Source organism: Electrona antarctica, assembly GCF_951216825.1.
Source record: "Electrona antarctica genome assembly, chromosome: 16".
Taxonomy (NCBI): domain Eukaryota; kingdom Metazoa; phylum Chordata; class Actinopteri; order Myctophiformes; family Myctophidae; genus Electrona; species Electrona antarctica.
In genome coordinates this window covers 37,152,547-37,179,469 of record NC_136797.1, presented here as the reverse complement: position 1 = coordinate 37,179,469, position 26,923 = coordinate 37,152,547, and the positions used below count along the sequence as shown (strand labels likewise).

The 26,923-nt window shown below is 40.7% G+C and overlaps 1 protein-coding gene across 1 annotated transcript; it reads left to right on the top strand.

Moving 5' to 3' along the window:
- The first annotated feature begins 2,074 nt into the window (after window positions 1-2,074).
- On the top strand, window positions 2,075-25,839 carry slc38a9 (solute carrier family 38 member 9). Its single transcript, XM_079524161.1, has 15 exons — window positions 2,075-2,212; window positions 4,498-4,620; window positions 10,772-10,901; window positions 11,647-11,768; window positions 11,979-12,042; window positions 12,819-12,912; window positions 14,942-15,112; window positions 16,389-16,451; window positions 16,687-16,875; window positions 17,560-17,667; window positions 17,937-18,043; window positions 20,049-20,162; window positions 21,491-21,639; window positions 23,425-23,514; window positions 23,953-25,839. Exons 2-15 carry the CDS (start codon window positions 4,538-4,540, stop codon window positions 24,116-24,118), a joined length of 1,650 nt encoding a protein of 549 aa, XP_079380287.1. The 5' UTR covers window positions 2,075-2,212; window positions 4,498-4,537; the 3' UTR covers window positions 24,119-25,839.
- The last annotated feature ends 1,084 nt before the right edge of the window (window positions 25,840-26,923 follow it).

The window sequence follows — 26,923 nt, the reverse complement described above, 5'->3', positions numbered from 1 at the left end:
TCCCCACAGGCAATACACACTGTATCAGTTGTCAGAGTCTGTATGTTTTGAACAGCACAAATCTTTTCTTATGGGCAGCAGATGCTGGATGGGGGTGGCCATATCAATTTGAAGAAAAAAAAAACGGAATGAAATTCATCTATAGAGTTCATCTCATCTAATTGCATACTTCCCAAGTTCATTATATACTACCTATTATAGGGAGATTGGAGTTCAATAGTCTGACTGCCTGGGGAAAGAAAGTGTTTGGCATCCGTTCTGTCCTGGAGCACTGATGATATCGTATCCCTGACGACAGAAGGGGGGAGAACAGGCTGTGAGAGGGGTGGGTGTGGTGTCCCCGATCACTTTACATCCAGCTGACACTTCTGATCCACTGATAGACACATACTGTTCTGTACTAGTACAGCGGTCATCGCCATGTTGGCTTGTGGTGGACATTTTGGTCATATTTCCATTTTTTCCGCAAACATACAAAATGAGTGGACAATAATATTACCAGAAACACAAAGAGCTAGCCCTGAATGACCGTCGAACGATTTAAATCGATCGATTTAAATCTTTCTATATACATCGTTCGATGATTTAAATTGTTCGATTTAAATCGTTCGACGATGTAAATCGTCGAACGATCCACTTTCGATCAACTTTGACAGGCTGGATTGGCTTAGGGTTGACGACAGAATACAGCAACTTGCAATGGGTCTGGTCCACTTATAGCATGTCATGTAGACAGCACAATAAGTGCATTGTATGTAGTCATAGCACTTCATAGTATATATGTACAGCATAGTATAGCATATATGTATAGTTTATATGTATAGTGTCATTATATAGATATGTTCTAGTCATAGTTTATATGTATAGTGTCATTATATAGATATGTTCTAGTCACGTTCTTAGCTTACGCATAAATGCATTTTACATATGTGATGTATTCCCATGCTTTTTGTTCTTGCTTAATGTAAGTCGCTCTGGATTAAGAGCGTCTGCTAAATGCCTAAATTGTAAATTGTAAATTGTCCACAAGATTCGATACACCACCAAGATACCCATGTACCTGACTGTCTAAATACTTCCTTAATGTCAATGAAGTCCACACCCACAACACCAGAGGGAGTTCAACAAACCGTGTGCAACCCAGATTCAGCACAAACAAGGGACTAAATTAATTTCGCTCCTATGCCACAAAAATGTGGAACGCCCTACCAACTGTCATTAAGACATGTGAATCCCTTGACTCCTTCAAAACCGAAACTGGCCCCCGTAAAATCTGAATCCCCCACCCACCCCTTTTCCCCCTCACTGTATATGTTTCCCCCCCTTTTTACCTCGCTCCTCCTTTATGATGATTTCCTGTTTTTGGCTATATAGAAGTGTATATTTGTGCGTCTCTAAATGTTATGATGAATTGAAAACGGTGGACCCTCTTGTAAATACGTGTAATGCTTTAGTTTATGATGTCGTGTCGTCCACTCACAGATAACAGCTTTGTATTGAGTTGTGCTTGAAATGTTAATGTTAATAAATACTTCAATCAATCAATCAATCACTTCCAGAAGTAGGCTACATTCATAATGAATGTACTTCTTGAACAAGATTACAGATTGAACGCCAATTAACAAATTAATTTAATTTGTTAATTGGCGTTGTTCAATCTGTTGACTGCTAGCTGCATGGTATCTTTCGTCAAAAGACAAAAACCTCTGCCTTCTCTTTACGATGATTTATTTTATTTTAATCAGAGTGCCAATTAAGTTGCCTTTTCCAGAAAACCCCTCAGTTGAATGTATAAAACAAAGTGTAGCCTACCATTGATTGACTGTATGAACCATAGGTATGAACGCCCCCACAACAACCTGGAACCAACGCACGCGTCCTGGTGACGTTATGACCTCTCCTTCTTGGGGAAGTGATTGACGGTTGTGTAATGTGTATGTGCTACCGGTGACCTCTCCTTCTTGGGGAAGTGATTGACGGTTGTGTAATGTGTATGTGTGTAATCTGTGTATGTGCTACCCAGAGCCTTAGAAATAAGGCACCTAAGGCTCTGGTGCTACCGGCCCAAATGCAAAACGTAACGACGCATCATCACGTGACCATTGGAGGTGCATCGATAGATCACGTGACCGGCGTGTGCTTGGTTGTAAACATCGTCAGCTGACTGGAGTCAGCGGAAAAAGACCTAACAGCACTGAACACTGTCTGTCTGGTAAGAAGATGTTTTTAATTACATTAAATTACATTCAATTTGGTTGTAATTCAGTCAGTCTTTAGAATGACACCTCACCGTACGACGGTGTGTCTCTTGTTGTCGAAAGGGCAGGGAGCTCTATCTAGCTGGACAAGGAAAACATCCCTCAGTGATTTCATTACATCCTGAACAAAGTAACGACTCCGAACGACCCTTTTCCTGGCAGACAGGCATCGATCACTAAAAGTGCATTGATTAATTAATTATTTTCTATGATTAATTAATGAATGAATCTGTAATACATGATTCATAGATCCCCATCGATCCTCCCCATCCCCTTTCCCTTCCCGAAAATGCCGAAATAGACTTGTAATCGAGCGCACGTGCTTAATTGAGCTCTGATCAGCATTTTCACTCCACCAAAGCAGCATTTTATATTATTTAATATTTACTTGTATTTATTATTTTTAATTAATAAATTAATACATAATTTTGTTTATATTTATTGTATTATTATTAATATTAATAACTTTTGCAATACTGTGAGTGTGACTATTCTTGACTGGTGTGATGATAAATGCCTTTGTGGATATTTTCAAACCGTGTTCAGTGTTTGAAATGGCTACTGTACTGTAGGCTATACTGTATGCTAGTACGCTACAGCAGTGGTTCCCAAACACCATAAGAGAGGATTTTTACGGCTCTAGCAGTGATTCTCAACCAGTTTAATTTCAAGGACCCCCAGTTTGACATGCATTAGTCTATGGACCCCCATTTAATGGCATTTCTATCTAATTTAACTGAGAGTGTACAAATGGAGTAATGGACGGGTCCATTTGGTTCCATTTGTACACTCTCAGAGTTACAGACCCATAAGGGTCCATTTGGTTCCAAACAATCATTTAGCTGGGTACCCCCTGGAACTCCCTCAAGGACCCCTGAGTTTGGGAACCACTGCGCTACAGTAATAGTGTACATGTTGTATAGTTGTTAATGTCTGTTAAAACTACAAAGTAAAGTCCCCGGTGTTCATTTATGCATTTTGGTTATGCAACTTACATTTTACACTCTCAGAGTTGAGAGTTAAATGAACATAATGGTTTAGTTTTACTGTATAATGAGTGACATAGGTCGTGTACAATAGTTCATATTCCTGTCAGCAGCAGATAGACACTGGGTAACAAAGCAGTGGTGTTGATTTTGACAGAACATTTTGTAATAATGGTTGATTTTATATTTGTAAGTGAGCTTGTAGATCTGCTATTTTCAGCATGCAACGAGGCATAAAATGACTTGTCTTTTAGTTCTACTGGATCTCTTCACTAGTCCCCTTTCTAACATTTTTGTATAGTCTTTATTTGTTGATGAAATTGTCTATATTTAGTCTTAGTTTTCGGCATCATAGCTTAGTTTTTTTTATGTTTAAAGGGCCTTTCAAACGTGAAGCGACGCTTGTGTTGTCGCACCCCTCTTGAGCAGACCTGTAGCAGACCTGTCGTTGATCCAGGCAACAACGCGTGCGTTCCTCGCTTCCCGTTTGAATGGCCCTTAAGTCGACAAAATCAACACTGTGTCAAAGGACATTTACTTGAGTACTGTACTTAAGTAACTTTTTGAGTCAATAGATATTTTTTCTTATTTTGTACGCTCGTGACTTTTGGGTGCATATGTTTGGTCCGACGTACTAACAGTCCGACACGCATTAGTCAACCGCACGTGGGAGCCACGGGTGAGTTTTAACCAGCCATACATGTGTCTTAACCAGCCACGCATGTTGGGAGCCACGGGTGAGTTTTAACCGGCCACGCATGTCGGGAGCCATGCGTGAGTTTTAACTGGCCACACATGTGTCTTAACCGGCCACGCATGTTGAGAGCCACGGGTGAGTCTTAACCGGGCACACATGTTGTCGGACTGTTGTATGTCGGACTGTTAGTATATGTCTGACCAATGTTATGCGCCCCATGACGTTCACTCCAGTACATTTCAAAGACAAATGTTCTACTTTTTGACTCCGTTACAAGGGGAAAAACTCTTTTTCAAAACAAAACAAATTATACAGTAAGTTACTGGTTTAAGAAAGCAACTGTCTGTACAAATTATACAGTAAGTCACTGGTTTAAGAAAGCAGCTGTCTGTACTACTACTGTCACTGTACCTTTCCTTAATTGCATAATCATATCTTTGAACAATCCACACAGAAAAAGGCCTGTTTTCATTCCAGCTCAAACATGCACTATATCGTCTGTGTTTATCAGGTAGTAGACTGTGACAGTCGGCCCACCGTGTCGTGTGTTTTTCAGGTAGTAGACTTTGACAGTCGGCCCACCGTGTCGTGCGACGATGGAGGAGGATTGTAGACCGCTGTTGAGCTCCATACGGACAGAGCTCGGCTCCACTGACTCCCTGGACTCCAGAATCAAACGGTACGCTCATCATCAATGGATATGTAATCTCAAATCTCTCTAAAATCTATAATTTCAAAAGAGAGAACCCCAGTTTTAAATGCACCAGGCCAGTGGTGGTTCTCAAGCGTGCCTCCCCCCCGCCCGCCTGAGGACCCCCCGCACCCTGACAAGCACTTGAAATGTAGGAGATTTAGTTTGACTCGGTTTCACAGATAAATATTGTGAAAATAGCAGATCTACATGCTTGTAGATTATTATTATTATTTTCAATATTTTTGCCTCGTTCTTACTTAATTTGTTGATTACTTTTGATGCAGTCAAATTGCCATTTTTACAAATTGCAGCATTTAACTCCCATTTCATATTTTATATGGTTATAATGTGGTTATATTCATGTAGAAAACAGAAGAAGAAATGATTATTATAACTAAAGCTAGCAAAATTAACTAGAATACAAAGTAAAAACAGTACAGTAGTACATCCCGTGGATGCAGAGGTAGTTGTTTTATTGCGTCCCTTAACTATAAACTGTGTTTTGGGATGCAAAATGCACCCTATTTTAATCTCTGGGAGTGTGGGGACCCCGACCCATTTGTTACTTTTTAAAATGTCTTTATTTGATCTCTAGGACACCAATCTTCACGTTTAAAATCGTCAGTGTTCATTTAACTTGTAAGTTACAGACAGAGCCATAAGGGTCCATTTGGTTCCACTCAAGAACCTCTGGTGGTCCCTAACACATTGGGAACCAGTGGGGTTTTCCCAAACACTGGGTCGGGACCCAATTATGGGTCCCTTTTTGTTTCATTTCATACAAAAAAACAACGTATAATGTAATATATAATCAAACATTTCCAGGAAAATCTAAGAAATTCTTTGTATTCAACTTTTAAGAAGTAGTGAAAATATCACATTTACAAGCTAAATGTGGGGGTTAAATGTCTTTGCTCGTGGGCCACATAGACTGCGGCCGGGAGGTGAACCGGTGACCTGCTGATTACCACAAGGCCTTTCTACACACTAAGCAAACAGCTGCCACAAATTCTTTGAGTTATACGCCGATTCTGAGAATGACATGGAACATGACATTAATTATACGCTGATTCTGAGAGTAACACGGTACATGACATGCCGTCTACAGTGAATGATCATAGCCAATGATAACAACGTGAACGCATAACGTTATCATATGACTTGAGAATCCAATGATATGGCCAATATCATGAGCATGTTCTTTGAAGACAAACGCAAACACACCATTCATTTGTTTGTTTAGTAAAAGGGGTTTCTCGTGGAATTCCGATGAGGCTAGAGCCCAGAAAGATTAAACAGACACACGCGTGGCACGATAAAGTTAAAGGTTAAAATAAGTATTAAATAACTATATTGTGATAGTAGTCATTGAGTGTTTGCTCAGTAACAGAGAGAGGAGCCCAATCTTTTCAGCTCTTTAGTAAACAGGTCAGAATACAAATATCATCCAATCAGGAAAGAGATCTCATGCAGGATAGTAGGAGTACTATAAAACTTAAGCTGCTTAACGGGTGCTCTCTCTTGATTGGAGAAAAGTGGTATCCCACCTGCTCTATGATTGGTTAAGAAAGTTACAAATAACATATTTTCCATTTACCAATCAAACTGGTTAATAATAATATGTAAATAGAAGCCTTGTTGTTCTGTTCAGAACAATCCTGGATCAGACCTTTAAGCTTTTAAATTTGTTTACTGGTTAGAGACCAGCATTCTTTCCGTGTGACTCCATCATAGAAAAACAATTACGTGTGTGTGTGTGTGTGTGTGTGTGTGTGTGTGTGTGTGTGTGTGTGTGTGTGTGTGTGTGTGTGTGTGTGTGTGTGTGTGTGTGTGTGTGTGTGTGTGTGTGTGTGTGTGTGTGACCTCGCCAGTTTGTGTTAACTTTAATCCACTTTGGTATTTCACAGTTACTAACTAGCTGCTTTCCATATTACGCAACGCACGCATGTTCTCTCTCACACACACACACACACACAGTGGTGGAAAAAGTCCTCAAATGTTTTACTTAAGTAAAAGTATCAATACTGCAATATAGAAATATTCCGTAATTCAAAATGTTCTTGAGTAAAAGTACGAAAGTACTGGCATCGGAATGTACTTAAAGTACCAAAAGTAAAAGTACTCTTTATGCAGAATGTCTCCTTTCAAGTTTTCAAATTTATAGAAATCTTTTGAAAGTAGCAGATCTACAAGCTCACAATGCGTCGCAAGCTTGTAGATTGGTTATTTTCAAATGGGTGAAATGTATAGGACTGAAGTTGTTAATGTATGTTTTAAAAAAAAACATACATTAACTAGTAACTAAAGTTACAGTACATAAGTAAAAGTACTTAGTTACTTTCCACCACTGCGGACGCACGCACATACATTTGAAACAGAAGTACACAGATGCCTTCTACAAAAGACAATAGGAAAACAGCCAGTTACAAAGTGCCTATAAGGCAGAACATCGATACATACATACAGTACAGTTAGCATAGCTTGTCAGACATCAATCATCGATTTATAAAGGAAATTATGCCTCTTCCAAATTGAATGGCTTCCTATAATAGCTGATACTGAGCACTCTCTCTCTCTCTCTCTCTCTCTCTCTCTCTCTCGGAACGTTGAATGTTTTGCAGCATATGAAACGGAATCTACTGGTATAGAGTGTGATGCTGTGTGGTCTTGTTTGGGTTGTTATCGTGAAGCGACATTTGTTTTGTATTAATCAATGTGGAAATGAAAAACTATAGACTGTCACCCGGACCCAGGAGCTAGAGGAGATGATGCTGGGTTGGGACCCCCAGGGGATCCCCACATGATTTTGGGGGGGTCCCCAGAGAACAGTGAAGTGACAATTTAAGGACCTTTAAGACCACTTTAATACCTCAAAAAGAGAAAATTGTTAAATTACTGCATCAAAAGTAATCAACAAACCATACCATAAAAACTGGTCAAACATTGGCCAATTTGTCATATGAGAAAGAGGCAAAAACAAATGTGAAAATTGTCGATCTGCTATTTTCACAATATGTATCTGTGGAACCGAGTAAAACAAAATGTAATGCCCGTTTGGATCCTGGGCAAACACTTCTTAATTTCTCTTTTGGGTCTTGAGCTAAAATGTTTGGGAACCACAGGTTTAGGGGATTGAGGGACAGTAATTTAATTCAGTGTTTAAACGTTTATTTGTTAAACCGTGATTTTCTGAACAAAAACAAACAGGAAAAGGATTGGTGATGGTGATTGCCAAATCAATGTAATCAATACAACAAAAATCCACCAACTGAACAAAGGAAGCATGTAATCTAAACAAAACACACCGAACAAACAAACAAGGGGGGCTCACCTCTAACCTAGTGTGGTAATCAGTCATTGAAGTGTTTGCCCCGCTTAGCCTAGCTCAGGGCCTGTACAGACGAGGACGTATTCGGTGTTTCTGGGGCAAGTAATTAGCCGATCTACCCTTTTTGTCACACGGAGACGGCGTTTTGGGGGACTTTAACGGCTAATTTTGAAACTACCTTCCAGAGTGGGAAAGTTTGGAGACGCGACTTTCACGTCTCCGTGTGTACAGCGAATGCCGCCTAATTTGCTGAAACGGTGATGTCATAGTCCCCTCGCCCCTCCAAACTAACCAGTGTTAATGGTTTATTTCACCATAACCACTTACATATAAGTATCACAGCTATTTTATATTTGCACATAATGTCTATAAATCTCTTCTCCAAAAATAGCCGATCTGCAGCCCGCACGCATGCAAACCGTTGTTGAGATTGAGCAGGCATGCACGAGAGAGGAGTTGTGTGTGAGGAGCTGATCACAGATAGAGGGAAAGTGTTATATTTGGCCTATTATTTATGCTATATATTATTGACCGCGTCGCAGTCACAGTCACAGAGAGAGAGAGAGAGAGAGAGAGATGCTGCGTGTTAAAAAATAGAAGGGGCGCGCTCTCTCTCTCTCTCTCTCACACTCTCTCTCTCTCTCTCTCTCTCTCTCTCTCACACTTACTTTGTGCTTGCTGCTGTTTTCAGAAGAATTAATCCAAGGTTTGTCATATATTATGGTTTAGTAGGCATACACTTTAGCTGGTCAGTCAGTGTGTGCAGACTCAGAGAGAGAAGCAGCACTGCTCTGCTCATTAAATTTATATGACGCATATGCGCATCTGATCAAGATAATTAGTTATTTGGCAACACCTGTGTGAAATACCAACGCTTTCATATAGCCTTTAGAATAAGCGTTTTCTTTTTTTGTGGCCATCTACAGGCCAGCCATGTGTACTGCATCTTTATCTTGAAAACGAAGCAGTTTACCGGTCTCGAGTGGACATCGTACATAATTAACATAACCGCAATGTAGACGCAGTAAAGTTTTATATCGTTCACAAAACTTAGGCGGGGAACAGCCCGCGACGTCCTCGTGAAGGCAGCCCCTCAGACTCACCCTGGAGATGGTACTTTTTTCAGTTATTACCACTTTGACACCACTCAGCCCAATTCGTTGTAGTGGAAACACGGGTAGTACAGTAGTAGTACTCAGGCTTTTGTGTGCACCCGAGAAAGTTTTTAAGTTGCTTGATTCAATATATAAATATTATATATTATATTTAAATGTACTATTCATTTTTATCAGCCACCCTTATGTCCATTGGAATTCAATCTCCCTTTTAACCATGTTAGACTCATTGAAAACACGTATCTCTGCTTCTGAACTAAAAACAAAACCCAGAATCAGGCACGTGTGTTTTCAGTTAGTCTAAAACGTGGCTAAAATGGAGTTTGGAGTTACACTGGGTTTATATACAGTATGTATCCTCTGATAAAAATGAATTAATAACTATTGAATCAAGCAACTTTAAAAACTGGACACAAACACCTGAGTAGATGTTGAAGGGAAATTGAGTGTGGTGTGTTAGAACCACAGATCTTAGAAGGCGTTTGTAAAATCAGCCACAGGTCTTAACTCATTTACTGCTGGAGTTTCCTAAAGGGCGAGGTCGCGTGCACACATCCGCCTGGGTGACGGCAGACTGCTGGGCAAGCGATGGCGCTTTGTCATATGGAATTAATTCTGTGCTGGCCATATATGGAGCATGTCGCCTGCACTTTGACTTTGACATATGGAATATGATACTTAATTTCTTAACGTGCGAGTTAAAATTTAATGAGGTCGCACGTGTGCGACTTGCTGGAAGGATGAGTGGAGGGGAAAAAAACATCCCGCAGTGCTTGCCCGTTCCATTAATAAAAACATTGGACGTTCGCCTGACGCCCAGTGTTGTCCCTGAACGCGTTCAAAGAACGATCGTTCACGAAAACCCACCAATAAGCCCTTCAGACTTGGATGGTCAGAGTGGCGCGATTACATACAAAGTCAATGCAAAGATGAGAATTGCACAAACGGGCACAGCACGACCTGCCGCGGTACAAACTGGATGAACCGAGGCAAATATTTATTCAGGTCTGAACGCAGCTTATCCGACACAAATTAACTAATCTTTCTCAGCTGGACAATTTCACTGGAGCGCAGCTCGCATATCTAACTGCATGATGATCAGTCATCTACGCAGACAGCCGACTCGCGACCCAAACACTGAGTGAGGAGGTAAACTTGTTGTTTGATTAAACATAATGTGCCACGAAAAATAGCTTCCAAAGCTTGTTATTTTTGCATCGAGGAGGTAGCCTGTGTCCATACATAATGATCGGCCAACAAAAGACATCTCCCTCCCAGTGAGTGAAGCGCACTGATGCCTGATTTATTCTTCGTCGTACAAAGTGTTCGTCCGCGACGCGTTGTGAGCTTGTAGATCAGCTATTTTCAGCACGCGGCGATATGCAGGCTCTGAGAACATTCAGAAACTTTTGCCTTCACAATAAAAGCATGCAGCTTTCACAAGTTGGCCCATGAAGACAAGGAAAAGGATTAAGAATTCGGTGGCATTTCACATTGCAAAAGATTTTTTCCAAAATGTAAAAGTATTAGGTTTGAGGAGGTCAGTGTCGTGATCTTCATATATGGAGACGGCCATTTATGGAGCGTGTCACGTGGCGTGACATTTGGCCCCACTTTGGGAACCACTGACTTACGCCACCTTTTAATTAGTTGTGTGATAAGAGAGATCATCGTCATGGTGTCTGTGTCGCAGGCCGTTCTACGTGGAGCCACGAAACATCGTAGAAGAGGCTCCGCAGGAGAGGGTTTCTGCTGAGGCTGCCATCCTTAGCAGCAGAGTTCACTACTACAGCAGACTGACTGGGAGCTCCGATAGGCTGCTGGTAATACACACACACACACACACACACACACACTCGCACACTATTCAAGTAGAGTTAGTAGACTAGACTATTTGGATGTCAGTCCAGACTGTTTCTCAAATGTGGGTATGTCTACCCCTAGAGGTATGGCAGAGGTACTACAGGTACATGAGAGAAAGTGTAACATGGAAAATAATATTTTACTGTTGAGGTTGAATGGTAAATCATTGACCCACTGTATGAACCTGCTAATCTAAATGTTATGAGGAATTGAACATGGTAGACCCTATTGTAAACATTGTGTAATGCTTTATGGTGTCGTTAACAGTTTTGTATTGAGTAGTGCTTGAAATATACTGTAATTCTGCAATCTGTTAATACATACTTCAATCAATCAATCAATCAATGATCTGTAAGTGTTAAACCAAGTTAAATGAAACACCTGACTATCACAACTGTTATTGAATAGATAGCAATAATAATTGGTGCATAATTTTAACATATTGACATCATAAATGGACTTAGTAAATAAAGTAAACTTATGTTATTACCACAGGTTATAATACATCTGCTACTAATTGCAACTTTTTCCACTCCATCTCTATACAAAATATTGTAGTCGGGCAAATTTTCTTCTTTCTTTTTTTTAAGCCTGCAGCTATCAATAAGTTTAGTAGTGATTATACTGTCTATTATTACTTTTTCAATTACTCCTCATCATTTCATTATCCAACCCCCCCCCCCCCACACACACACACACACACAGAGCCCCCCGGACCATGTGATCCCACGGCCGGAAGAGATCTACATCTACAGCCCTCTAGGGACCGCCTTCAAGGTTACTACCGGGGGCGACCGCGCCTCCAGAAACCCCAGTATCGTCACCATGTAAGTAGACACACACTACACACCATGGCAAGTTCCAAAACTCACAGATCTGCCTCCTCCATCCTCCAGCCGTGACCCAAATGTTAAATCAGTGTCACCGATTTTGCCATTCCTTAAAACGGGAGTAACAACACGGAAACAGCATGAGTACCCCAAACGTACCCGCTCTGTTTCCAGCTTCTGATGATGTCATTTCCTCCTTCCTGTCAGATTCGCCATCTGGAACACAATGATGGGGACCTCCATTCTCAGTATACCCTGGGGAATAAAACAGGTGATTATATATCACATATTATATCATATCATATCATATCATATCATATCATATCTCAGTAGTATACCCTGGGGAATAAGACAGGTGAGGTGACTATATGTTTGCAGTTTGCACTTACTAGCAAGTAGCAACCAATTCTAAATGACCGTGAAACTTTTCCCTCTGTACTTTTTTTCCCTCATTCATTGTTAAATATGAACAACAACATTCAACAATGGATTCATTTGACATATTGTCAGGTGGAAACTGGAAAACGTCCAGTAACTGTTACTTTTCAGGAAATGGAAAATAAGACGTGTTCCATTGGATGGGAGTTCTTACCTTCTTGTTGATACTTTTCATTGGTTCAATATTTATCAAATCCACAGACACACTTTCAACCTGGGGTCCCTATTTAGGGGCACATCATTATAGGTGCGAAAATAGCAGATCTACAAGTTCACAATGTGTCGCTCTGCGGCTTGTTGTGAACGTGCAGATTGTCTGTTTTTGCTGTTGCACGACATTGTCATATGATGAAATAGGGCGTTTAATTGTTGACTGTGTGTGTGTGTGTGTGTGTGTGTGTGTGTGTGTGTGTGTGTGTGTGTGTGTGTGTGTGTGTGTGTGTGTGTGTGTGTGTGTGTGTGTGTGTGTGTGTGTGTGTGTGTGTGTGTGTGTGTGTGTGTGTGTGTGTGTGTGTGTGTGTGTGTGTGTGTGTGTGTGTGTGTGTGTGTGTGTGTGTGTGTGTGTGTGCGCGCGCGCGCGCGTGTGTGTGTGCGTACGTCCGTCGTCAGGCTGGCTTCACGTTTGGGATCATCATTCTCATCTCTATGGGCTTTCTGATGCTCTACTGTTGTTTACGCGTGTTGAAGTCACCCAAGTCCATACGTAAGTACACCAGTGTTCGTTCAGTCGACTAAAACCACGACAGAAAAATGTACGCCGCCTTTTTCCGCTAAATGAAAACTAAGCTATAAAACTGACTATTGACAAGAGCTCTCTGCACAATGAAACATCTCATGGAAATGAGAGGTGGCCCAAACGCAGCGAGCGTGCTGCTGTGCTCAGAATCACTGCCGGTCACAGTCACTGTTGCCCAAGAGACTTCTGGGATATCTTAAACGTATCTCTATGGGTGTTTGTCTATGTGTGACTGTGTGTGAGCGCGGCACGCGCGGAGAGAGAGAGAGAGGGAGAGAGAGAGGGATGCTGCGTGTTAAAAAATAAATAGGCTACTAATTTGCGCATTGCATCCAATAATGCCCGGCTTGCCCACCTGTGTGAAATTATGAATCACTTACTTTGTGCTTGCTGCTAGTTTTCAGAAGAATTAATCCAAGGTTTGTCATATTATGTTTTAAAGTAGGCATACATTTTAGCTGGTCAGTCAGTGTGTGCAGACTCAGAGAGAGAAGCAGCACTGCTCTGCTGATTAAATTGATATGACCTAGATATGTCATATGCGCATCCGCATCTGATAATTAGTTATTTGGCAACACCTGTGTGAAATACCAGAATAAGCTTTTTCTTTTTTTTGGTGGCCATCTACAGGCCGGCCATGACTGTACTACAGCTGGAAGTTTTTTCCACAGCTGTGGAATTGAGATCCTTTTTTTTTTAACTCATATAATCTGCTATGATTTCTTAAATTATTATTCATGACACAGACATGAATGTGCAGTAGCCTACCAAAAAAAAGGAAATTTAAAAAAATATATAATTTCACGTTATTATTTATATAAATAAAAAGTGGACTGGTTGGAGGATAAAATAAATAGTATTCTTAAACTACATTTGTGTGACTTTTTTGGGGGTTTTTTTTATCATCGTCTCTGCTCTGCTTTTTCTCCCTGGAAATAAAAACGTCTGGGTTTCCGAGGCTACTGCTCTGCTGCTGACGCTATTTCCGGTTACCTTTACGCACGGGGCGCACGGATTTGAATTTCTCCGGTCAGCCTGAATGTGTGTGTTGTTGTTGTCAACATGGCTCAGAAGAGAATGAGTGATTTATTTGGTGGGTCCAAGCCCAAATCAAGTCTAGTTCATGAACCCTTGGCCTTCATGAGCACCAGCAGCAGTGTTCAGCAGGGAACGAGTGCTAACACTGAGTCCGTTGTCGTCGGAGAAGGAGGACAATAATAAAAACAACAACAGCAGCAGCAGCAGCAGCAGCACAAGCAGCAGTGTCCATCTCACGTAGCCTACATAATGACATTCTGGACACGTAACTCACGTTGGATATACAGTAAATGCCATGATGAGGGAATTAACCACCCCGGAGCGCAAGAGCACATTTGGGGTTTAAGGTAAAGCATTTACAATTTAACTATATTATTTCTCTAATAGTCACTATTGCAGTGAGAAATAATATAGTATTTACTAATTACTATGGCTGCCGTGCCAACTGAACTGCTGAATGCTGCTGCAATTTAATGTTAGATATTAGATTCTGACGGGGAGGGATCTATGATGAATGATGACGATACAACACCGGGGTCGCCGAGCCCAACTGCGCTGTCAGCTCGTCTGTTGTATAATAGGGCTATAATTTATATGTTTTGTTTTGATATCGGCGCCTTGCCAATGTCATGTGTAGCCTAAATAGGCCTATGCCTTTTTATGATGCATTTTGTCAGTTTGTTCATATAACTTGCGTGTGGAGAGGGAAAGTAAAAGCCACTTTTCCGTGTGAAAATGCGCGAAAACGCGCGTGCACGAGGCACATGCACGCGCATTTTTGCGCGCGCATATTTTTCACGCACGCTACGCGCGCGCATGAGTCCAAATCTGTGCTCCACCACCTGGAAACAAAGTTAGGCGCCCCTGGAAGGCTGGACAGCCAAAACATCTGCCACTCACCCTGAGGAAAATGGTGTAAATAAAACGATCTATGACATCTCTCTCTCTCTCTCCACAGCGTATATGTCTACGTCAGACTTTGAGTTTCCAGATGTGTGTAATTACTACTTTGGGAAGTTCGGCCAGTGGTCCTGCCTGATGTTCTCCATGGTGTCTCTGATCGGTGCCATGGTCGTCTACTGGGTGCTGATGTCCAACTTCCTCTACAACACTGGCAAATTCATCTACAGTAAGTAACCCATCAGCACAGCGATTCCAGTTGTGAGCTGAATGTACTTATTGAATAATAATTAATAATTCAGCACTAATACACTGGGGGGGGGGGGGGGGGGCAGTGGTTCAAGAGGTGTAGGGGCCGATTGGGAATTGGAAGGTGTCCTGGTTCGATCTCCGGAAGTGCCCATGAGCAAGAAACTTAAAGGGTAAGACCACTTTTGTAGAGGTTTGGGTTGTGTAGTTACCTTGCCATGATGTAACTCCAAATGTGGACAAGAAATCAAAAATAATTTCTCCAGTGATTAGAAATTGATAATTCAAAATATGCTCCTCATTGACTTACATTGTACGCTGAAACAGCTCTCAAAGTCACTCTTTTAGTACGTAAACAAACACAAACAAAGTTGTTTCAGACAATATGGAGCAACACCAAAACTCATGTGGTTTTATTTTTTCATAAAAATGTTAACTTCCTGTTGATTTGTCCATTTTTATTCAGAAGAAAACCCGGACTGGATCCATGGATCCGGATCCAGATCTTCATATAGTAAAATCAACAGGAAGTTACCATTTTTATGAAGAAATAAAACCACATGAGTTTTGGTGTTGCTCTATATTGTCTGAAACAACTTTGTTTGTGTTTGTTTACGTACTAAAAGAGTGACTTTGAGAGCTGTTTCAGCGTACAATGTAAGTCAATGAGGAGCATATTTTGAATTATCAATTTCTAATCACTGGAGAAATTATTTTTGATTTCTTGTCCACATTTGGAGTTACATCATGGCAAGGTAACTACACAACCCAAACCTCTACAAAAGTGGTCTTACCCTTTAACCCCCAACTGCTCATTAGGTTCCTAGCTAAATGACAGAGAGTTACTAACCAAATGGACCCTTATACAGTTGATTTTTACCTCTTGAGAGTTTAAAATGAAACCATATATATAGACCCTTACACGACAGGTCCATTTGGTTTCATTTTACGCTCTCAAGATTTACATTATTGTTAAACATCTGCATTACTTAATTTACAAGAAGTCTACACAATTTGAGAGTGTAGAAGAGTTGTTATTTTGATCGTTTGCCTGTTATCTCACCTAATGGTACCAACATCAATACAGCATGGAATTGTGGACTAAATCTTATCCAATGATAACAAAATACTAATGTAATATTACGTTTTGGGTGGTGGTCCGTGGCTCAAATGCTGCATAAATAATGGGCCTTGATATGAAAAGGGTTGAAATCCACTGGTTTAAAACTTGCGTTTCTTTCTTCATGTGTCCACAGACGAAGCTTACAATGTCAGCATGGCTGATTCTGGAGACTATGGGACCAACGGCTCGGACCGAAGTAAGAGGAGGTGTTACTGTTTATATATAATAATAATAATAATAATTAATATAATATAGCATCTTTCATGACAGGAAATGCAGCTCAAAGTGCTTTACACAGCAATAATAAATAAAGGAGAAAAAAGAAAAAAAAAGAAAAAGCTTAAAACATTAAAATAATAATGTTTTATATATGATTATTTTGGGGAAAAAGGTTGAACTACTGCCCTAACGTGCTGTTGTCCGTGCTCCAGTGATCTGTCCGTCCCAGATGGACCCCCTGGGCAGCAGTGTGTTCGTGGTCAGCAGCAGTAATAAGACGGACACCGTGTTCGACCTCTGGTGGAACAAGACAGAGACCATCCCACTCTACCTCATCATCCTGCTGTTTCCTCTGCTCAACTTCCGCTCTGCCTCTTTCTTTGCCAGGTTCACCTTCTTGGGTAAGCCCATGTTTTAATAACTGTACTAATTTGGTCCTTTTTGGGGGTATTTTTGTTGCTGTATATTTGCAAATACAGTATCTCACAAAAGTGAGTACACCAATTATACGAATTTTGAAACATACTTTAGTTACGTCACTGAGAACAGTGGTCCCTCATTGGCCGGTGGAATATACCGACATACATACCCAGCCGATCTCAGTACTTGCGCAAGTAATTAGGCTAAAGAATTTGCAAATAATAGCCCAGGCAGACCCACATTTTAAAAGGGCACTCCACTACACTTTTTGACAGCACTTTTTCCCCCCAAAATGTAATACCTCAACTGCTACAGTTCCAAGTGCTTGTTAGGGTGGGTCAAACATGATTATTCTGAGGCGGTCGTTGCCAGGTCAGTTTGAGAACCACTGCTCTACTTGATTAGATGTGTCCTCAGGTACCATCTCAGGTTTTTTAGCTCTTCTTTGGACCTCTCATGGACATACCTATGGATTACACCAGTGTCAGTGTACGTTATGTGGATTATGCGGTCGTCACGACATTTTGCACCTAATCTGAAATAACGATACGATGGGAACGTACAAAGACGAAAGACGAATTTCACCCACTTCTTTACTTCTGTAAACCTGTGATCATCACTGTGATGTGACAATAAAACTGACTCTGAGTTTGATGTGTCCTCAGGTACCATCTCAGTGGTCTATCTGATCTTCCTGGTCACATTCAAAGCATTCCGTCTGGGTTTTCACTTGGAGTTCCACTGGTTTGAAGCCACAAAGTACTTTGTTCCAGGTCAGTTCACCTCTCTTTAATGTCCGTGAAGACGATCTATCCAAAATGATGATGATTGTGGACATGCAATTGTTTTAGAAGATTATGTGTACATGGTGAAATTGTAAGTGATGACAAAGAAACATTTGGAATCGGAGCACTATAAAATTAAAGCTGATAAAAAGCTGATTACACATTTTTGTGGCATAGCAGGAGAACAAATTTAACCCCTTTTTTTTGCCAAATCTAGTTGTTGACACTGCTTGTCTTCTCCATCATGTCTCCTGTAGAGTTCAGGTGGTTGTTCCCTCAGCTGAGCGGGGTGTTGACGCTGGCCTTCTTCATCCACAACTGTGTCATTACACTCATGAAGAGCAACAAGCACCAGGAGAACAACGTGAGTAGGGCTTTATTTTATTTGTCATTACTTCAGAGTTCTCACGGTCATGACATTCTCTGAATCCGGACGTAGATCATTCCATTACAAAGCTCCATTTGACTGGAACAATCTTCCTCTTTCTATAAGATCTGTGACCTCCCCTGGCTGCTTCAGGACTTCCCTGTATTCACACCTCAAAACAGCCTGTTCATGCTACTAACACTGCCCATACTGCTGTTTACTTCTGACCCCTGTTTCAAGTCACTGTACTGTACTCTTAATATGCTTATCCAGAAAAGTTGGGGGGATGGGGGAGTGGGTGGGAGAGGATGAGCAAGCTAACTGTATCTGTACATGTCTGTATTGTCTATTGTGCACTGTCTATTTGTGTAACTGCACTGTACTGTATGTAATGTTTTTACCTGTGTACGGGACCCCCTCTAAAATGAGATGCCACATCTCAAGGGGCTATCCTTTCAATAAAGTCTAAAAGTCATTCCTGGAAATACTTTTTCCAGTCCTGGAAAAGGTTTAGAATGTATCAAGGGTCCTGGAAAAATATTTGGCTATGTATTGTTTTTGGCTATTGATTGTGTATGACATATTGACATTACACTAACATACGTAGTTTTTTTGCATAACGGGCTGGGTGATTGCAGCCTAATGTGTACCGGACGTGCACAGATCTACAAGCTCACAACGTGCTGCAGCGTGATCCTATGCCCTAGGATAGGTGGTGTAGCAAAGATGTGGCCCGGAATTTGGAATGGAATTATACCATTCTATATTCTATGCTTTTTTTTGCTAAAATGTCTGTCCTTGGATATTGCACATAGGAATAAGAGACTCATTATAGAGCGTCGCAGTCCCGCCTCCTACCCTGGACCAGGAAATGAAACCCAATGCATTATTCTCATAGACATTTCCTAAAGTATTTATTTAAAGACGGTTACGCCGCGGACAAAGCCAACTCGAGTCGTGACAACTCATGACAACACAAACAATATTTTGGACCAAACAAATAATTACAAAGAAGAAAAACAACAAAAAAAGTTTTGTAACCTGCCGTTTTTTTCTTCTTTCTAATTATTTGTTTGGTCCAAGATATTGTTTGTGTTGTCATGAGTTGTCACGACTCGAGTTGGCTTTGTCCGCGGCGTAACCGTCTTTAAATAAATACTTTAAGAAATGTCTATGAGAATAATGCATTGGGTTTCATTTCCTGGTCCAGGGTAGGAGGCGGGACTGCGACGCTCTATTGCGGTGAATTATACAGAACTGGAAATTGGGTTAAATATTCTGGAAAGGTTTTGGAAATTCATTGGTAAAAATGTGTTGGAACCCATCCCTTTGCTTTTCAGATTAATCAAAAGATTATTATCTTCGTATAATGGGTCCTTGCTTATGGGTCTGTTGTTCTGTCGGTGTCTCATCGGTGGGCTGTCACAGTTCAGAAAACCTGCCGATCAATGACGTCATCGATGCGGATTCAATAGAAACTACAGCCTTTCTCTACCTGGAAAATTGCTTGCCCAAACAAAAGTCATTGTTCTTGCAATTCAATTCGAAGGATCTTTATTGTCATGAGAAAACATAAGCAAGGAAAGTATATACAGTTGGAAGGGGTACAGCATTGTGTAAACAGAGCTATGTCACATTGCGTCGTTATATACATGTTACGGAGGTATACAGCTCTTTGAAACAAATAGCAGAAATCTTTTGTCAGTTTGGGACAAAGAGCAGCATTTTTTTCTCAACTATTTAAATAGTATAGTATACCTGCCTCCATTTAAAAATGCTATAAAGGTAGCAGCAGTGGGTCTAGAGGTCTTCAGTACAGATAGTGCAGGACACTCAATGGATGAATGACCAAACCTGCCTACCGATGATGCCACTGGTAGGCACTAGCCTGGTCACTAAACTGTCCACAGCCCAACTCTGAGACACAGATACCATTGCCATATCGGGATACCAATTTCCTCCAATTAGGAGATAGAACTCATGCAGGTTTGTGTTTTTTCAGGTACGGGACCTGTCCATAGCGTACGTCCTGGTAGGACTGACCTACCTCTATGTGGGAGTGTTGATCTTCGGTATATTCCCATCTCCTCCGCTGGCTAAAAGCTGCATTGAACCAGTAAGATGTGCTTATACTTCATATGTTGAAATGAAATGAGACTATCTAATGCTAACACACGTTCCTGGCTGCTTCTGGTGACTGTTATTGTCCTGCTAATGAACGTTAGACTCATTGAAAACACATCTCTGCTTCTGCCGACTGATATTGTCCTTCTAATGAATGTTGGACTCATTGAAAACACACATCTTTGCTTCTGGTGACTGATATTGTCCTGCTAATGAACGTTAGACTCATTGAAAACACACATCTTTGCTTCTGGTGACTGATATTGTCCTTCTAATGAACGTTGCTCATTGAAAACACACGTCTGCTTCTGGTGACTGATATTGTCCTTCTAATGAACGTTGCTCATTGAAAACACACGTCTCTGCTTCTTCTGACTGATATTATCCTAATGAATGTTACCATTGAAGACACACGTCTCTGCTTCTGGTGACTGATATTGTCCTTCTAATGAACGTTAGACTCATTGAAAACACACGTCCCTGCTTCTGGTGACTGATATTGTCCTTCTAATGAACGTTGCTCATTGAAAACACACGTCTCTGCTTCTTCTGACTGATATTATCCTAATGAATGTTACCATTGAAGACACACGTCTCTGCTTCTGGTGACTGATATTGTCCTTCTAATGAACGTTAGACTCATTGAAAACACACGTCCCTGCTTCTGGTGACTGATATTGTCCTTCTAATGAATGTTACTCATTAAAAACACATCTCTGCTTCTGGTGACTGATATTGTCCTTCTAATGAACATTAGACTCATTGAAAACACACTCAGTTTAACCACTTGAACCCCAGCATCCATATTCTGCTGGGCCAAAAATAACAATGTGTTGCAACACATTGTATATTGGATATGATTTGTTAAGACATTTGTGTAGACTTTAATTTACCCGATTCTACAAAATGTCTTCTAAATTGTGATTTTTTGAAAAACCCTTTGTTTCTATTCAGTGGTTCGCAAACTATTTCATGTCAAGGACCCCCACAATTACTGTATATACATATTTGACCACCGAGCCCCATCTCAAAATATTTTGTTCCAGGGACCCCCAGAAGCAAAGATTTGAGTTAAAATGTTCGCTGTGAAAGAATATATATATATATCGAAGATTTGCACACACTTTCACAATTTTTCAAAAATAGCAGGTCTACAAGCTCATAGCGCTACAAGCTTTGAGCTAGTATATCTGCTATTGTTCAATAGCTAAAGTTTAAAATAATGATTTTTAAGTGGTCAAAAGCTAAGGTGACACAGATGCGTTTCCAGGTCTTAACTCTGTTATTGACAGTTTGTGTTGTGTTGTGTTTTCGCTGCAGAACTTCTTGGATAACTTCCCCAGCAGTGACATCATGGTGTTCGTGGCGCGCAGCTGTTTGTTGTTCCAGATGACCACCGTCTATCCGCTGCTGGGGTACCTGGTCCGAGTGCAGGTCATGAGCCAGATCTTTGGAAAGCACTATCCCAGGTACTGTAGGCACCGTGGTGACACTGTAACTCAGGGGTTCTCAACCCGTGGGTCGCGACCCCTCGGGGGGTCCCCAAATTATTTTAGGGGGTCCCCAAATTATTAAAAAAAAATAAATTAAATTAAAACAATATATATATATTTTCACGATTTTTCTAAAATAGCAGACCTACAAGCTCGTAGAGCGCCACTCGGTGGCGCGCTACGAGCTTGTAGATCTGCTATTTTTCAATAGCTAAATTATAACATAATGCTTAAAACACCAAAAGGGGTTCCCGCCCAAAATGGGTTAAGGTTATTGTAGCAGTCAATTTATATTGGGGGTCGGGAGGGGGCGGGGCGGGGGTCCCGAGACATTGCCAAAGCATTTCCGGGGGTCCCCGGCCAAAAACGTTGAGAACCCCTGCTGTAACTGACCATTTAAAGACGTTTTCCCAGTGGTGGAAAAAGTACTCGAATGTTTTATTTAAGTAAAAGTATCAATACTGCAATATAGAAATACTCCGTTACAAGTAAAAGTCCAGAATTCAAATTGTACTTTAGTAAATGTACAAAAGTATTAGCATCAAAATGTACTTAAAGTGGCCTGGGCCGTGGCTCAGTGGTCCAGGCACCTTGGCTGGTAATCCAGTCTGGCAGTGTGCTGCCTACTGTCTATCCCTCCATAAAAAAATATAATAGTTTTTAAGTTGCTCGATTCAGTATTTAGATTTTTTTATATTCATTTTAGCTGCCCCGCCCCCTTCCTATACAAACCCATTGTAACTTCAAACTCCATTTTAACCATGATTGATTCATCAAAGTTTTCTGGTGACTGATATTGTCCTTCTAATATGTGAGGGGGCCGTGGTTTTTCATTTACTATTTTCATTTATTTTAATCATTTTTGGAAAAGAATGAGCACCCCCTGGAGGACGGAGGAGACTTAAGAATCAAAAAAATATATTAGATCATTTTGATCAGCAGCGTCCATAGTACAAGCTGTATTTTGTCACGCTCGCACTTCTGAAACAGGACTATTATTAGCCCCCGGTGCATCGCAAAATTGGGAGTGAATCCCAATCACTATCTCAAATGATTGATCAGATGATAATTTTAATGTGACCGGCCAATTCCAAGTAACTAAGCATTCAAAATATTGTGATTATCAATTGTTGTGGAAATAATACATGTCCATCCGGGTGAATGTATATCTTAGAAGTTTATTCAGAAGAACAGCAACAAGCAAACAACATCTCTCAGTCTAGCAGGCTTAGCCTGTATCACTCAAACTTTCTCTCTCAGTACATCTCTCTCTCGTCGTCTCCATCCCACTAGCCTCTCCAGCTTCTCCGTAGGTCCTGTCTTATACCCCAGAAGCGTCCACAGATAAACATGACCTTCACAAAGGTACAATACAATACAGACGCCCTGCCTGTCTAGGCTGTCGCCCCCCTCCTGAGACAGGAACTACCTAGTGATACTTATTCAGGCCCAGCAGGGTCTCAAAACAAACAATAGGTGTGACATGGTCTTTTACATACAGCTTGATCAAAGGGTTGATTGGATTAAGACAGGCTTTCAGGCCAAGGTGTCGTTGCTCACAGACACGACCAGACAGACTAGCATGGAACAATATACTATATAGATTTGGGTCTTCATATTTCCCACAACACTGTAGAGATAATGTTTTCGCTCCGTCCGTCCGTCCGTCTGTCTGTCTGTCTCTGTCTGTCTGTCCGCCTCTGGTTCTGAACCATGTGATTGTAGCTTTAAATAGTCATTAACGAGTATCTTTTCTCTCAGTTTCCTTCACGTTCTGGCTCTGAACATTGTGATTGTTGGATCTGGGGTCCTCATGGCCATGTTCTACCCCAATATTGGATCCATCATAAGGTATGAACATTCTCACATTATTATTCAATCATGAATTGAAATCACTGTCTGATTAATGTAAGCCTAAGAGGGATTCACGTTTTGTTCTATGGCATAGACTAGAGTAGTGGTTCCCAAACATTTTAATTCCAAGGAGCCCTCACATTGATCGTATATGGCCACAGACCAACATCTGAAATTATTAGAGCAAGTTGTCAAGATTTTCATGGAGAGAAGCCAATCTTCAAGCTTCCCAAGTTTCACAAATCACAGACTAAATAACATTTATTTAGTTAGTCATATTTTAGTCATCTTAAATATTTTAGTTTATTTGTTGATGAAATTGTCAATATATTTAGTCATCGTTTTACTCATCATAGCTTAGTTTTTGTTTAGTTTTATTTAGTCGACGGAACATATTTCGTCATAATTAACACTGGACTCTGTCTCCCCCTGCAGGTACTCGGGTGCAACGTGCGGCCTGGTGCTGGTGTTCATCTTCCCCTCTCTGATCCACATGATCTCTCTGAAGCGGCAGGAGAGACTCAGCTGGCTGTCCGTGCTCTTCCACAGCTTCCTCATTGTGCTGGGTGTCGCCAACCTTCTGGGACAGTTCTTTGTGTAGAGAGAACGAACCCAACTGGGTTCCAATATGACAGTGTTTGACGGTTCAAAAGAAATGAGCGTGACGGTGGTGAGGAAGACGATGTGCCTTAGTGCCTTCCTCATCTGTAAAAAATAATGTGTTTATTTTTTTATAGCATTTTATCAAGGCTACATTTTATGGCTAATTGCCCTTTGTCTTGGCTATTTGTAACTTAAATGACTGAAGTAATTTGTGTGGTATTTATGCTAATGTTGGCTATCACTGAACGTGTTTACTGTACCCGGCCGCAGATGAATGGGTTTTTCTTTTTTCATTTTTTTCATTTTTTTCATTTTTTTCATTTTAATTCTAAACTTTTTTCAACAGTCAAGTTAAAAGGGATTGTGGGATATCTCCCGCGTTCCGCCCACGTTTTGTTGGTTCTTTCCGCATACACACTGTGAAATCGTGAGTTTGAAAGTCTCTTAGGATTTTGCAGGGGACTATGTAGATTTTTACTATGGAGCGAACCGACGAGAGGTTTAGATGTTTACAAGGGAAGGCAGGCCCGTGCACAGATAGATAGTGACCACGGGGGCCGTGCACAAACAGCGCCCACTGGGGGGCAAAAAGTGCCCTTTCTTGCCGTTGCTTATTGTATTCTTTTTTATTGAAGTACTATCGAGAATATATGAGGGAAATGTACTACTGTCCATAAATACAACATACGGTATTGATTTAAGACGTACTCCACTCTTCTGCCACCAACCCTCCAAATGGTCTCAGTCAGTCAATTTGTCAGTCGGTCAGTGAATCAATCAACTTTGCATCTTACGACATTCCAAATTCACCTGGCCATGAAAAGCATTATTACCAGCAGTATTAATTATCGTTTGAGCATGTCACTGTCACACGGCAGTGAGTAGTTGGTTTTCTTTTTATGTTAAAATAACGTTTCAATCGGTCAATCAATCCGTTTGATTGGGAAATATACTTAAAAAGCAGACTAAAAGAAGGAAGATGCAAATGCACCTCAATGAAATTAAGGCAAACTACATCTTTCTCATGTCCTTGACTCTGAATCATCTTTGCAGCCATACAGATATATAAGCACAGAGTATGTGTTAAGTTACATAATAAGACCAAGTATAACGACCTTAAAACCCCAAAAATGATTAATGGTTGTCTGTGAAATGAAATGAGCTGTTGTACCCACGTATTTTATTTGATAAAATACTCATTGAACAGTATTTCTGGTGTGAGGGGTTTGTCCAAATGAACCCTCATGAACCCTAGCATACCTATTCTGGGGGGCGAACAAATGATTATGAATCATATTTTTTATTGTGCAACTGTGGAAATGTTGAAATGATGTTGAGCGTTCTGTCCGTAACTAGAGATTGGACAGGAAGTCCATGTTATTAGAGTCGATGTCTTCATGTCTTGATTGCTTAGCATTGAACTCTTTGGAAATGCGATGTAAGAATTGATAAATGGAAGAGTGTAGTATGCTATTAGGCTACAAGGGAAACATATGCAAATGAGGACATTGTTGACATGCTATTAGTTGAGCTGTGATGCAAAACAATTGTAAATACAGTAGGCTGTCTGTCTACATGTGTTATACAGTATGTTACCCTGTCTGCAAAATGTGACCACCAGGGGGTGACAAAAACAAGGCTGGACTATAATGTAACTATTCGGACCTATTCACACATGGGAAAAGAGATGTTCGATCTCATTACTTCCTAGTAAAATAAAGTATATATATATATATATATGAGAGAGAGAGATGTGATTTGTTTGTTATTATGAATTGTGATACGTTAGGTCACACGTGGATCATTCTATTATGTTAGAAGGTGTTCTGATTCACAAAAATAAATTGTATCATCAATCACAAAGTAAATTATTTAATTGAATAAGGGCAAAACAATGGGAGATGGCGTTGGGTTGTTATAGCAACCATGTTTTGGGTGAGGTTAAGAATATTTGATCTCATAAAATGTGCCAATATATGTCCACAATATGCAAGAGATTATTTTTACATTTTTTCACAAACTGTAGAAATATGTAGAGAATTGTATCATTGAATGAGGATAAATGCCATTAGATAACCTTTTCCCCCGACAACAGCATAACAATGAAGCTTCGTAAACCAATTATGACAAAATGTTTTTTTTGTGTTGGAGTTTGGAAGCACTGTTTTTTATTAACGGGTCGTGCTGCTGCCTCCTGCATTAGGCCTATGTGCACATTTTTCATTTTTCATGAAAGCCTGGCTGCCTGGGTATCGAGGCTATGTGCAAATTCTAAACAGGACCGTTCAGTGAGTGTGACTTCAACAAGCGCTTCCAAACTCCAACACTTAAAAAAATAATCATCTGCACAGAATTTCTTGACAGAAAGTAGCTCGCCTGTCTGACAGGCCCGGCGCCACGAGGGGTCAAAGGGGGTACTTGACCCCTCAACCCGACCTCCTTGACCCCTCCAAAAAAAAAAGGAAAAAAACGTTTTTTACCTTCTACCTTTTGTGCTGGATTGGTTTTCTAGTGAAATTTGGCAGTGATATTCACTAGCAGCACTGCTTATAACAAGCCATCTCCCATCTGGAAAGAACAGGAAGTACGACATTCCTGAGGCACAGGAATTTAACACATGTTAATTCGGATCAACTGAATGTATGTGTCTGACATATGATTGTCTGCCATTGGGGGGGAGGGGTGCTATTGATGCAGTGGATCAGAGCAAGTGGCAAAGTGGGCTGTGGACTATTGTGGACACGCTGAAGAATGTATTCTCTGAGCACAGACTCAGTTCACTTAATACGGTCTGCAGGTTAAT

What these genes read in the sequence shown, in the direction of transcription:
- slc38a9 (XM_079524161.1), top strand. Translation starts at nt 4,538, where the DNA reads ATGGAGGAGGATTGTAGACCGCTGTTGAGCTCCATACGGACAGAGCTC. An exon ending in ACAAGCACCAGGAGAACAAC is followed by an intron (nt 18,044 to 20,048) that starts GTGAGTAGGGCT and finishes GTGTTTTTTCAG; the next exon opens with GTACGGGACCTGTCCATAGC. An exon ending in TTTGGAAAGCACTATCCCAG is followed by an intron (nt 21,640 to 23,424) that starts GTACTGTAGGCA and finishes CTTTTCTCTCAG; the next exon opens with TTTCCTTCACGTTCTGGCTC.